At 49.2% G+C, this 14873-nt stretch overlaps 1 protein-coding gene across 3 annotated transcripts in view; it reads right to left on the bottom strand.

Annotated features, from left to right (window-relative positions):
* Positions 1 to 14873, bottom strand: part of LAMA5 (laminin subunit alpha 5) — a 163278-nt gene that overhangs the window by 90132 nt on the left and 58273 nt on the right. For all 3 annotated transcript variants that reach the window (XM_024199016.3, XM_024199017.3, XM_024199018.3), the window contains exon 3: positions 4964 to 5081. In XM_024199016.3, coding sequence (XP_024054784.2) covers positions 4964 to 5081 — 118 coding nt within the window. The remainder of the gene's footprint in view (positions 1 to 4963; positions 5082 to 14873) is intronic.

Below are 14873 nucleotides of genomic sequence, written 5' to 3'. Positions count from 1 at the left end.
TAATACACCTAATGGAAGGGGGACCCTCCGCAACACAAGTCCAATATTGGCTTTTAGCTGGAAGATATTAAACCCACTTGGGCCATGCAAACACCTACATTTGGTACCCCTCCTCTCCAACAGTCCCACCCCTGACTCCTTGAACCAGAGAAGAGGGAAGGAAGTGTGGGCTGGAAGCCAGCCACTGCACAGTTTTACTCTGACACTGGCTGTCTCTGTGTCCTCAGGCAAGTCACTTACTCTCTCTGTGCCTGTGTTAACCCACCTGTTACTTGAAGAGAATAATGTTTTCCCGCTTCATAGGGTTGAAAGGATCAATGCTGTTTATTTTCAATGCATTGTGGGCTGGGGCTAACTGGTTATAAATGTACATGCAGTCATATGTCCTAGGACAGCCACTGCTGTTTAAAGCTTCCTCTTGTCCTGTGTCATCGTGAGTCCATCATGGTCAAGTTTAACCCAGTGTCCACTGATGCTTCTCAAAGCACAGTGGGACACAGAGGGACAGGAAAAAACCCCAAGCAGATTAAAGACAACCAGAGGGACTGAAGAGTCAATGCAGCAGGCCATGTGCTGTATTACATCCTTCCCTCCCTTTATGAGTGAGACAAACAGATTAAATCCTCATTCTGATTCCATATAACATGGCTAGCCAGTGAGGGCAGTGCAATGTATGTCTGGATTAACACCCCTATCCAGAACAGACCCACATCTTTGGTGTCCTGTCCTTGCATCAAACGCAGGGTTTAAAAAAAACCAAACAATGAACCTTTTACATAGCATCGAACTACAACCACCCCCGTCAGATCCCCTCCACCCCCATCCTGCTCCCTTTTACTTCTCCAGTGGCCTAGAAAAAGTATTCTCCATGCTCCTCACTCAGACCCACAATGGAGAGGAGAGACATCGCCATTGCTACCGTGTCTTTTGGCCCTAACCTGCAGCGCTCTCCTTCCTACTCTAGTGAAGTTTTCTACAACGGAGTCATTTTTTCCCTCCCCTTTGAGAGATAAACCCATCAGCCTCACTAGCATTTCAGTGGAATGTACTGCAGGGACACCAGGGAGTCTGGGAAATTTAACCCCTCGTGGGGAGTGCAGGCTTGGCAAGGTGGAATTAACAGCGCCAGATCTGGATGCTCCTCTTTTCAGAAGCAGGAGCCAATTTGTACAGTTAACTCTTTGAAAAGACTGGTGTCCCTTTTGGAAAGGTCCCATAGAGCAGTGGTTATCAACCAGGGGTCCAGGGCCCCCTGGGGGGCTGCAAGCAGGTTTCAGGGGGTCTGCCAAGCATGCCCCGCTTTAGACTCGCTAGAGCCCAGGGCAGAAAGCCAAAGCCCCACCACGCAGGACTGCAGCCCGGGGCCCCTTCAGCCCCCAGGGCTGAAGCCAAAGCCTGAGCAACTTCAGCTTTGCGGTGCCCCCTGTGGGGTGGGGTCCCCAGGTAATTGCCCCTGGTTGTTACCCGGCTTGGCTTTTATATGCAGGAAAACAGTTGCTGTGACACAGCTGGGCCATGGAGTTTTTATAGCACGTTGCAGGGGACCTCAGAAAGAAAACGGGTTGAGAACCCCTGCTACAGAGTTCAACAGAAAATGAGCATCTTTCTATAGACTTTTTTTAATCATCCTGTAGAATTTAATACCAAAATTTCTCTCTCTCCTAGGGAATTGCACAGATTAGGTCAAAAATAAGCCTGTGGAAAGAATCTCAATTGCTACCGAATTCCATCAGGTTTAGAGAGTCAACCCTCTTACGTTCTACAGGAATTTTCCATAGGTTAGCAGCTTGTTCCATTGCCAGCAGCCGGAGGCACCCCAACTTCTCAGCAAAGGGGGATTTAGGCAGCACTTGATGCGAGAGGGAACAGGACATGGCCCTCGCTCCTGCAAGCTGGATGGGCAAGCGGGTGAGCACAGAGCTCCACTGACATCAAGATAGCAATAGTGGCTTTCTGTCCCCTTTCACCCCTGGATTCGGGGGGTGCTAGGGGCTGATTTGGGGATGGCAAGGACTGCTCTAACTTACATCCTGACTGCAATGGACCCCAAAAGACCCTCTGACAACCCAGAATATTCAGAGTGCAGAGCGATGTGTCCACACCTTCCCTTTGCCAGGCAGGCCCTTGTGGGGAACGTACAGGGCTGCTTTGCCAGTGCTGCTGGGGAGATCAGGCTGGTTTCCAGCCCCTTTACTCAGCCAGAGCAGCAGAAAGGGGCAAGCCGCAGCCCAGAATCAGGGCCCGGGTCTCTGAGGGTCTGTCTACACTGCAGCTGGGAGTGAGCCTCCCAGCCCGGGTAGACAGACTTGCACTAGCAGGGCTCTAACTAGCATGCTAATAAAATAGCGGCGTGGACGTTGGGGCTCCCGTGGAGACTCGGGCTAGCCGGGGGCAGCTGGTCGAGAGCCTGCACTGCTGGCCAAGCCGTAGGCGCACACTGCTATTTTTAACAGTCCAGCTCGAGCTCCACTAGCGTGAGCCTGTGTGCCCAGGCTGGGAGCTGGCTCGCCACTGCAGTGTAGACAGAGCCTAAAAGAAATGGCTGCTTTATCGACTTGTGCTGTGCAGCCTCTTCTGTGCAGGGAATTCTGTAACTACGTGGGGGGGGGTTGGGCAAACAGCTCGCTTTACAGGCCAGGCTCCTGCTGGTTGCACCGGCTGCCAGCAGCGCATAACGGAGGAGCAGTGTAGCAGGGTGAACACCTGCTCCTGCCTGGAAGGGCCTGAGATAGCCCAGGGAGCAGGCAGTGTGAAGGCTGAGCTGACTGGGGGAAGTGGCTGCAGCTGGGGCCACGCCCCAATCAGGCCTATATAAGAGGCTAGGAGCCAGGAGCTCAGTAGAGTCTCTCTCTATCTCCAGAGAGAGAAGGGCCTGGCTGCAGGGAGTGAGACACAGGGTACCTGTAGTGGAGCAGGGCTGGGGAAAGGCTGGGGAGCTCCAGCCTGGATAGCCCCAGGCTGTGGCCTGGTAATAGGCCAAAGGGTACTGGGGGTTGCAGAGGGCAGCCCAGGGCTAGGCCAAGGCAGCAGGTCCAAACCCCCATTGCCAGTGATGAGTGGCCTGTACTGCAGTCTGCCCCAGGGAGCGGGGGCTAGTTGGTGACTGGCAGTGGCCTAGTGCTGAGGCAAGGTGGGGATAGTGGGTGGGGGTTCCCCAGGGAGGGGAGACCCAGATCTGTGGGGTACTGCCAGGGGGCAGCACCCCAGTAATAGGGGCACTGGGTCCTGGGAGGGACACGGGTGCCAGCAGAGGACAAGGCGGATCACAGGCCTGCAGAGGGCGCTCCAGAGGCTGGTGAGCTGATTCCCCGGAGTAACCAGTAGGGGGTGCCGCAGGGGTGAGTGTGGACCTCTTACAAGCAGGTAGAGGCCTTTGAGGGGGTGGGGGGAACTAAAGGAAAATGGCAGCGAGGGAAGAACGAGCAAAGTGAAAGACAGGGCAATTTGACAGGAGCGTCTCCTCCGCTGTGCACAGCAAAGGGGGGGTGAATCACCACTACAGAGTATTTACAAAACTAGGACAAGCGAGGGAGGAAATTTCAGGCTGTTTTATCTACTACATTAAAAAAAAAAAACTAGGATAAAACTTCTCCTCCTCCGCTCTGAGAGGGAAACCCACGCGCTGACCCGTAAATGCCAGGGCAGTGAGCCTTGCTAGGGAATCCCAGGGGAGGGCATCTGTGTACTTAGAAGCACCTTTCCTCGCCAGGTTTGTAGATTGGTTTTAAAAGCCAGTTGTAGATCTTAGCTCACAGCTTTTACCAATTACTGCCGGTGCTCTCAGGACGGGCCAGCTGCTAACACTCCTGGTGACACGGCTGAGCTGCATGTGCATAGAATTGTTTCCCATGCACTCTCATAACTAGGGCTCTACCAAATTCACAGCCATGAAAAACGCGTCACAGACCGTGAAATCTGATGTTCCCCATGAAATCTGGCCTCCCCGAGAAATCTGGCTAGTACCACACTGGCTGGGGGTTTCCTACCGTGCTCCAGATGCTAGTCCTACCTGGTTTGGGGAGGGACGGGACTCCCTCTTTCCCTGCACATGGCACTCCCAGAGCTGGGTCAGACCCACCTCCGGGAACCTCACCCAGCTGCAGGAAGCTCTGCAGCTGCTGTCTGGGAGCCCAGCTCTAAAGGCAGTGCCGCTGCCAGCAGCAGCACAAAAGTAAGGGTTGCAATACAACACCCCCCCACACACCACACACACTAGCCTTGCTCCAGATGCTATACCACCACCCCTTTCGGGTTGGGATCCCCATGGTTACAACACCATGAAATTTCAGATTGAAAATATCTGAAACTGTGAAATTAACCATTTTTAAAATCCTATGACTATGAAATTGACCAAAATGGACTGTGAATTTGATATGGCCCTACTCATAACAGCAGAGACCAGGTTCTTCTTGCAGGCGTAGACTGGATTAGAGACAATGGAGCAGTGATTATCCTCCACCCTCACACCTCGCTGCTGTGGCAGCCACCGATAAGCAAGTCAGGCCCGCCATTGCAAAATGGAGTAGCTAAAAGCTTTGCTCTCTTGCCCTCTGTCAGGGATCTACGTGTTTGTTCCTTGCTGGTGCTGCGCTGAACAGTGCATTTCTAAATAGCAGAAATGCTGGTGAGGGTGTGGTGGTGGGCAGGGATAGGGGAAGGAAAGATAACTTCTCATTGGCATTAAAGAGCTACCACAACCCTAAATAGCATCTGTTCCACTGGGTAAACTCCCAGCTGCTCTGATCCAACCTTTAATTCTCTGTGGAAAGGGGGAGTTACAGGTCACCTGCTGTTAGAGCATACCGCTTATTTAACTCCTCCAAACCCAGGTTCAGAGTGAATTCCCATATAAACAGCAACTCAACAATGCAAAACATTCCTCCTGGCCCGTCATTGCCCAATACAGCAAAGCCAGCATGAATTAAGACCCAACTCCGCCTAGGCCTGCTAAAGCCAGACTTACAGGCAAAGTACTGCCACGGCTCATAGGTAAGTCCAAAGTCAGTAGATCGCTCCAGCACCCAGAGGTCCGGACGAGGGGAATTGGCAAATTTGATCAGGACGTATGCCACATGGAACAGCTGAAAGAGACAAACATGTGGTTAGGTTGGTGCTCCAGGCAGCATTAAAATAAGAGGACTGGTGTGACCCAGACTGTGAAGAACTTCAAAAAGATCTCACAAAACAAAGTGATTGGGCAACAAAATGGCAAATGAAATTTAATGTGGATAAATGTAAAGTAATGCACATTGGAAAAAATAACCCCAACTATACATACAATATGATGGGGGCTAATTTAGCTACAACAAATCAGGAAAAAGATCTTGGAGTCATTGTGGATAGCCTCTGAAGATGTCCACGCAGTATGCAGAGGCGGTCAAAAAAGCAAACAGGATGTTAAGAATCATTAAAAAGGGGATAAAGAATAAGACAGAGAATATATTATTGCCCTTATATAAATCGATGGTACGCCCACATCTTGAATACTGCGTACAGATGTGGTCTCCTCATCTCAAAAAAGATATACTGGCACTAGAAAAGGTTCAGAGAAGGGCAACTAAAATGATTAGGGGTTTGGAAAGGGTCCCATATGAGGAGAGATTAAAGAGGCTAGGACTTTTCAGCTTGGAAAAGAGGAGACTAAGGGGGGATATGATAGAGGTATATAAAATTATAAGTGATGTGGAGAAAGTAGATAAGGAAAAGTTATTTACTTATTCCCATAATACAAGAACTAGGGGTCAGCAAATTAAATTAATAGGCAGCAGGTTTAAAACAAATAAAAGGAAGTTCTTCTTCACATAGCGCAGTCAACTTGTGGAACTCCTTACCTGAGGAGGTTGTGAAGGCTAGGACTATAACAGCGTTTAAAAAAAAAACTGGATAAATTCATGGCGGTTAAGTCCATCAATGGCTATTAGCCACGATGGGTAATGAATGGTGTCCCTAGCCTCTGTCTGTCAGAGGGTGGAGATGGATGGCAGGAGAGAGATCACTTGATCATTACCTGTTAGGTTCAGTCCCTCTGGGGCACTTGGCATTGGCCACTGTCGGTAGACAGGATACTGGGCTAGATGGACCTTTGGTCTGACCCAGTATGGCCGTTCTTATGTTCTTATGGTGGCACCTGATTTCCCCCCCCCCCACCTTGGAAATAAAGAGTGGAGCAAAACTCTCTGCTCCCACGTGGATCACTATGCCACGTGGACGCTGGACAGAGCCATGGCGAGGGCAAGACGTTCTCAAGATGGGACAGGTCAGATTCTGGTTATATTTTTCACTGGGGAGCATTCAGTGACAGCATCTTTCCAGCTGGAACGGGACTGGACGCAGCAGGGCATTATCCTGCACACTGTTCAGAAAGCCCGAATTCACCCCATCGAAATTCAAAGATCTGCCAGCCAAAATAACCACTCCAAGGCAGCTTCTTCATTACAGTGGAAGGATACAAGCCACACACTGGCATGGGTAGGACAGCCACCCACACTGTATCGGCTCTGTGCTCTGAGGACTTTCTTCTCCAGGGCTGTGACTCACCACCTTTTACAACAAGCCTGGTTGAATGCTTAGCGCTGCAGTTCACAATGGCAATAACTCAAAGATGGAAAGCCCGGGGGCTTAAATCAGTAATTATTCTCTTAAAAAAAAATACAAGGACAGGCTCCAGCAAAGCGCATGTTCCCCAGTCTGATAAATCAGCTGGAATTTACTTGGGGGGTCTGATCATGTTTAGTATGAAAGGAGATCATAATAATCTACTCCCTTCCCTGTGAGAAAGAGCCTTCGAAAAAAGAACATCTCTCTTCCTTCTGTTGCTCCTCAAGTCTACCCTGTGATACCAAAAGATCCTCTAAAGCAGTGGTTCTCAAACTAGGGTTGCCGCTTGTGCAGGGAAAGCCCATGGCGGGCTGGGACGGTTTGTTTACCTGCCGCGTCTGCAGGTTCGGCCGATCGCGGCTCCCACTGACCGCGGTTCGCCGCTGCAGGCCAATGCGGGCTGCGGGAAGCGGCGCAGGCTGAGGGACGCAGCGCAGGCCGAGGGACGTGCTGGCCGCCCTTCCTGCAGCCCCATTGGCCTGGAGCAGTGAACCGCGGCCACTGGGAGCTGCGATCAGCCGAACCTGCGGACGCGGCAGGTAAACAAACCGACCCGGCCCGCCAGGGCCTTTCCCTGAACACGCGGCAGCCCTAGTTTGACAACCATTGCTCTAAAGAGATTTAGAGGATCGACCCGAGTGCTTATCTTCCCTCAGTCCTTAAATCACACACACAACTCCTACCGAAGTCAATGTGAACTGAGCACAAATGAAGCAAAGGCCTCTGGGGCATGGGGTGAAAGGAGCTGCACCATATTTGAGGTAGCATTGGGCTGATGTTTAGCTCCCTGATCTGTACTGCTCACAAACAGGCAGTGCTAACAGTCATAGTCCCCTGTTCCTCCCACCGAGAAAGCCCATCTTGGCTTGAACCCTGAGTCAGGCAAATGCTTGGCCATGAGAGATGAGCCTTGAGATGTGCTCAAGAAAGGCTGTCGGGTACTGGGAAGCTTTTACCCTATCCATGAGGGAGCAGGTGATGCTGTCGCAGGCTGCTAGGAAATATCCATCTGGTAAATATCATTCCTTTTGGCTCCTTCTTAGACAGAGACCGTATCCTAAAACCCTGCCCTTGAGACTTGTACCGTTCCGTGCCAGTCAGTCCTACATCCACCCAACCACAGAGACAGCTGGGTGCAAGCAAAGCCCAGAACAGCTTCTCTTCCACATGCACCAGGTTCAGGAGAGCAGGCAGAGAAGACCTTTTTGGTTTCGGCTTAGCTATTGCACTGGGCTACTCCCAATTAGTCTGGACACTGATTTATGCAGGCACGTCCTTGCCAAGAATGAAATAAATATACTCTTTGGACAGCTAAAATGTCAGTGCTAGAAAGAAACAAAAGCTCAAGCAGAAATTCTCTTCCCCAGCTGGCACGAGCTCGCTCCAAGAATCCCACTCTATCATCCTGTCAAATGGGGATATTTACAGGCAGATGAAGCTCTCTTATCAGGCAAAATTCTTAGCATCAAAACCACCACAAAGGGCATCTCGCACTTGCAAGAAGTGCTCATTTGCAGCTCCGGGGTCCCTCCAGGCACAGAGCTGGCACAGTATGGCAGCTGCCCTGCCAATGCCAACATGCGTCTACTTGACTAGGAGGAACCACCTCTACAACAGAGGGGAGGGACAGCTCAGTGGTTTGAGCATTGGCCTGCTAAACCCAGGGTTGGGAGTTCAATCCTTGAGGGGGCCACTTAGGGATCTGGGGCAAAATCAGTACTTGGTCCTGCTAGTGAAGGCAGGTGGCTGGACTCGATGACCTTTCAAGGTCCCTTCCAGTTCTAGGAGATAGGATATCTCCATTAAATTAATTAATTAAAGAGTAAAGACTCCATGCCCATTTAGTCCTTCTGACGAGATTGCCAGCAAGGGGCCCAAAATAGTAGCCAGCGTGTTGCGATTTTCTGTGCACCAGTAAGTCCCACCGCCAGTCACAAATTCAAGCCACTTGGCAATTACCAAGAATCACGTGCTTTGAAAACAGCTGTAGCCTGCTACAGGTAGTTTCTTAAGAGAGGAAAGAAATAGATCTGAGCCAGGGAAGAGGCAACCAAGTCTCCCAAGCTGTTCATAAAACACACTTCCTCTGGAGAGACCAGGGTTTGGTGGGATCTGGTGTGACCGTCCCTATGACTGCGGGAATGTAGTGCAGGTGGAAGGTGCTGTCTTGACAGACAGCCCTGGAGACCGAAGCATGGGCCGTGGCAGTGCCAGCTTCCCCAGCAATGGGTCTTGGGGCTGGCCGAGTCCCTAGCCTGCCCCCAACCAAGCACACAAAGCCAGAGTTAGCATCCAAGCTTGCCCCCTCCCTGGGGGGTGGGTTTTATTGAGAGCTTGGAAAGACCACCACAAACTACACTTCCACCTGAACCTGCCTCTTCCTAGGGCTCCCATCAAGACCCTCCTCTGACTCAGAGAGTGGCTGCTCCCCGCCCACCGCAGCAACCTTAATGCAGGCTGGTAGCACCTGAATTTCAGATGACTCCTCAGAAGAGCCCTGTGTTCCTATGTACAAGGTTTGCCATTCTGTCCCTTGCCTAGACCTCGTCCTGGATGGCCTGCTGCTATGGGCAAAAGGATACTCCCGTCATCTCTCGATGTTCCTTCAGTCCTGGCACTTTTGGAGGACAAGGATACCTGCTCACCGAGAACCGGACTGAGAGGACCATACCCATTTCCCACGGGCAGGATTTGAGCTTGCTGCCTACAAGAAAAAAAGTCTGGGGCAGATCCTCGCCAGGTGTAGACTGTTACAGCTCTGCTGAAGGCCATTTATCCCAGATGAGTGTCTGCCCCCTATAGCCCCATGCCAATCTCCAGCTCATTCCCCCACAAACCTCCGACATAACTCAGTGTTCCCTGTTTAGGACAAACCCCTCTCTAAGTTCTCCCTAAAGCCCAAAGAGCAGAGGGAGCTGGGGGAATGGCCCATGGGAAATGCACACCAATTACATCAAAGTTACGACTCAAACCAACTAAGATTTATAAATGGCCACCCAGCGCAGGTGCACGTTACCGCAGCGAAAACAGCACCAAAGCTGAAAGATAAAACACACTTTTCACATGGCTAAAGCAAAAGACCCAACCTAGATACAGGCCCAAGTTCCTCTCTGTGGTTCATGCATTTCCAAGGCACGTGAGATTAAGATCGCATCGGGGGACAGCATTTTCTGACCACTAACTCTTGTAACCAAGCTGTTCTTTATTAGTGAAGCCCCAGAGGCCAGGCTTTCAGTCAGCTGCTTTCCCTCCAGGATCAGTTCTCACAGGTTTACATCTGCTTCTTGGCATGGGAAACATGGCTGAGTACCAGCCAATGAAGTTATGCATTCCCCTCGGTTATAAATCCGTCTCCAGCTTTATTCTTTGGGGGATAAATTAATGTTCCTACTGGAATGCAGCATGGCTTTTGGCTTGACAAGATTGGCTATAGAGTTTCAAGGTATCCAAAAGCACGCTGGACGGAGCACTAGGAAAGCTGCTCTGCAGCTTGCAATTCAGAGAGACAGACGGGCCTGAGTTCTCTTTAATCGGTATCCTCCTGCAAGTGAGACAGGCGCGACGTAGCAGCCTGGCCCCAAGGCTGGAAACTAGGAACTCCCCAGGTCTAATCCCAGATCTCATGCTGACCCGCTCTAGCTTTGGTAAGTCACTCAGGGTCTCGTTTTCAGAGCTAGCGAGCACCCACAGCTCTAAGGGAGGTCAACGAGAGGTGCAAATACTCCCAGCCTCTGAAAAATAACACCTGTAACTTCCTAATGCACCAGCTTCCCCATGTACCCAATGGGGAGAATACCCACCTCATTGGGGGTATGACAGGGATTAGTCTTTGTTATCCTTTATCTGATAGTAGCACCTGGGAGCCCCATTGTGCTAGGTACTGCACACACACAGAACTAAGAGTCCCTGCCTCAAAGAGCTTACAACACTCTAAGAGTTAACTACAAGTCCGTCTGTAGCCACCCGTCGTCGGACACACACTATAAGCGCTTGGGGCAGGGACTGTCTTTTTGTTCCAGGTCTGCGCGGCCCCAGTACAATGGGGTCCTGGGCCATGACCGCGGCTCCAAGGTGCTACACACTCCACATGATACATCAATTAACAACGAGAGACAATGGGTGGATACAGGCAGACAGGGCAGCCTGGGGAAACACCACCGATCAGCATGACAGGCACTGGTCTCAGAGCACTAGCACACATCTTGAATACTGCGTACAGATGTGGTCTCCTCATCTCAAAAAAGATATACTGGCACTAGGAAAGGTTCAGAGAAGGGCAACTAAAATGATTAGGGGTTTGGAACGGGTCCCATATGAGGAGAGATTAAAGAGGCTAGGACTTTTCAGCTTGGAAAAGAGGAGACTAAGGGGGGATATGATAGAGGTATATAAAATCATGAGTGGTGTGGAGAAAGTGAATAAGGAAAAGTTATTTACTTGTTCCCATAATATAAGAACTAGGGGCCACCAAATGAAATTAATAGGCAGCAGGTTTAAAACAAATAAAAGGAAGTTCTTCTTCACACAGTGCACAGTCAATTTGTGGAACTCCTTGCCTGAGGAGGTTGTGAAGGCTAGGACTAAAACAGGGTTTAAAAGAGAACTAGATAAATTCATGGAGGTTAAGTCCATCAATGGCTATTAGCCAGGACGGGTAAGGAATGGTGGCCCTAGCCTCTGTTTGTCAGAGAGTGGAGATGGATGGCAGGACAGAGATCACTTGATCATTACCTGTTAGGTTCACTCCCTCTGGGGCACCTGGCATTGGCCACTGTCGGCAGACAGGATACTGGGCTGAATGGACCTTTGGTCTGACCCACTATGGTCATTTTTATGTTCTTATGTTCACAAATTTTCAGAAGGGTGTCCGTCTGAAAAACTGGGCCTAGAAATCATGAGGTATATTACCCACTGTATTTCCTGTGGGACACCCAAAAACACTGGCCACTTTTGAAAAAGTCGGCCTAGCTTCCCTTAATCTTTCCCTGCCTCGGTTTCCCCCTTTGTAAAACAGAGAGAATATCCAGCTCACAGGGATGCTGTGACGTTTCACTCTCAGGAGACTTCGTATTGCAAGCAGGAGCCTGGGAGCAGCTAGCCTGTCCTGCTGAGACCATGCTGCTATTGTAAGTGAGCTAGCAATCAAAGCTACCTTGTGTATGCCTTCATGTGCTGCAGTATAGACACCCCCATAGTGTTTATAAATTACTTGGAGATCCTTCCAGGAAAGGTGCTAGCAAAGGGCCAGCTGTTTTTATTATTCACGCAGAGTCTTTTTGAGATGAAGGTATGTGTTTCTGTCCTTCCGTTCAAGGAGAATGGGCTGATGCAAAATTTTAAAAACAGACAATGTTGATATCTTCGGTATTTATCATTCCCCCCCTCCCCTCGAGGTAGTCAGTTCCAAGGTGACAGGCAGCAGGCCCCTGCCAGCACCCCACTGCAGCCGATTCACCGCTCTCCAATTTCACGCTGGGAAAGGAACGTTTGCAATTACAGGCACAAGAGACCCATCCTTGACTCTCAAGTCATCCTTGTTCCCTGCTCCAGTGTTACAGCTGCGAAGCCCCGCACTCCTGGACGGTATTGATTACACCACTATCAAATCAGTGTGTGTGTGGGTGACTATGCACAAATGTTATACAGCTGGACTCAGAACACCCTCTCCCTCAACCCCACACCTTGCTTAAAGTGAAAATGACAGCAGAAAATGAATGAACACTCCTGGCTGAAAGCTGTATTGTTCCAGTAACATGGGAGCTGTCACGGTAAGTAAGTCAGGAGGCCCGTGATCCCTGACAGCAACCCTTACTCTTGTGGGGGAAAGGTTTACTAGTCTCAGGCAATCAAAAGCCATCAGAGCAGTTTTGCATGAGTGACACACCAACCCACCACTCTATTTCTCTCTGCTACAGAAGCACATTTGGGACAATTGTGCCCACACTGCTGGCAAATTTTTTCAGATGCCAGCAAGAATCCCACTCACATAGCATAGCAGAGCCTGGACCTGCTGTTATGGCGAGGGGAATTTTACCGTATAATGGCAGGGGAGGCATAAGACATTTTTTAAAGAACATGAAAGGTAAGACTGAAGTCCTAACATTAAGATCCCCTTTTAGTATGAGCCACAGTGTCCTAGCAAAATCCCAGTTCATGTATTAACATTCTGCCTCTAAGTTCCCCCTGCACTTTCAAAATGACACAGCATTCTTCCACTGCTTAAGTTAAACAATTGTGTAGCATTGCTGTGCACTGCTAAACAACTGCTGCTTTCCCCCCCAAGAAGTGGCTGCACTTTAGTGGCAGGATGTAGTGGTCCCTACACTATATATCCAATCCTTACCAACCCTGGGTGTTATGAGGCTTAATCAGCATTTATTAAGCCAATTGAATTTCTAGAGCATATTTGCATCTGAGTATCTCTAAACATCATCATTAGAGCTCTCTCTCTCTTGCAGGAGCCATTCTTGTTCATGTTACAGAAAATTTACAGGATTCTGTGACCGTGGCAAACCCAGACACTAAACTGTGACATGGAGCTCAGGGCAATGGTGGGACATCTTGTTAAATCTGGTGGATTTTGGCCCTACTATTTTTCTGAACATGACAGGCTGCCGGAAAAAAGAAAGGCAAAATGACTGTATCAAGTACGTATGTTGAGAAAGTTATAAAGATGGTGCAGTAGCTCTAAAAATGGAGAGAGAGAAAGCTGGCAAGAAAATCCTTTTCATTCCATATTTAGTCCCAATACATTTCTGCCCAACCAGTATAGAAAGAGAAACTCAGTAGTTTTTTTCCAGAAGCTTTATTTAGCTCATATCATCATTCAGATGAATAAAAACCTCTATACTCCCAGAGTCCTGGCCAAATTTTTTTCCTCCCTAGAGAAAGGGGTTGCCATGCCAAGTGCCACGTTTAGTGCACATGCTCATCTCTAAAAAAAAAAGTAGATCTCATTGCATCTGACACATGTTTTATGGAGTCGGGGGGAAAGATTCAAACCTATAGTAGAAGCTTTGGTGACCTGGAACACCAGAATGAGGTCAGCAAAGCAGTGGTCCAAGCAATAGCAAACATTGATAGCACCAATCACCTAAGGGAGAGGATTGTGGGTGTTGTGGGAAGAGCTGGGTGAATTTTTTTCAGCAAATATTTAAAAAAATGCATTTTTAGGACACAAACTATTGGCAACTTTGGGGCAAACAATAGTTTTAGCTTTTAAAAAAAGTAGATTTTTTCCCCAAAATAATTGTAGCTGTTCATTTCAACCCTTTCAAAATGAAATGTCTTGCATGCTTTTCAATCCAAAAAGAAAATTTTGTTTTGGTTTTCAGTTCGGGGGGGCGGGGGGGAGAATCAGCTTTGGTTTGAAACGAAGCATTCCCCACCCCCCATTTTTCAGTTCAGCCCCAAACCAGAAAAATTATTCTACACTCAGCTCTACTCATGGGGAGGAGCGAGGGAGAAAAGAAACAAAATGAGTAATACTGAAATGCAGTCACATTATGCACCTATTCAAGCGCCTCACCGCTCAGGAAGTTGGTCTCATCACAGCTTGGCTAAAGATTAACCCCACAACTACTGGGACAATCCTTAAAGAGCACCATGGGATGAAGGAAGTCTAAGGGGTACAGTGTGGACAATCAAACTAGAGATCTGGCTTAGGTTCATAGGCAAGAATGACATTTTTGGACTAGGAGGAGGCGACCAACTTGTCCATGACACAGAGTCACTATATACTTTAACACGATATGGATGTCTTTGCTCAGGAAGGTGCCTGGACCAGGATGGCAGTGGTGAGGATGGGAGGTTTACTGGCGGAGTGCAGGATGAAGCATGAGCATCATGTGTAGCATGGACGAGGGGCTCTTCTTGGACAGAGCAGCTAATTTACTAACAAGATAGAACACAAGGCTCCATATGCCTAGTGCTATACAACTGCTGCTGCTACTGCAGCAGCAGGTAAGTCTATCAGACACTGAGACCATTCAAGTATGCCGGACAACGTTAGATTGTTATTTGGATCACATTAGACATGTGCACAGTCCTTAGCAGAACACAGCTCAGACTAGTCCCTGACCTAATGAAATTACCAGCTAAATTGGACAGAATCAATATGACCAAAGGAGGAGCCTTCAGGATATGAGCAGATAAGTCGTAGTCTGTCAGCAATGGACAGCTAAACAAACAGCTGGTTTTTAAGGAAAGATGTGAACGAGGTGGAAGATGCTCAGCCCATAGGAACTGGGAACTCAAGAAGAGGCTGCACCCAAGGA

This window comes from Terrapene carolina, unplaced genomic scaffold, assembly GCF_002925995.2.
Source record: "Terrapene carolina triunguis isolate 2854851 unplaced genomic scaffold, T_m_triunguis-2.0 Scaffold130, whole genome shotgun sequence".
NCBI classification, from domain to species: domain Eukaryota; kingdom Metazoa; phylum Chordata; order Testudines; family Emydidae; genus Terrapene; species Terrapene triunguis.
The sequence above is the reverse complement of the archived record's forward strand: the minus strand, read 5'-3'. Positions and strand labels throughout refer to the sequence as shown.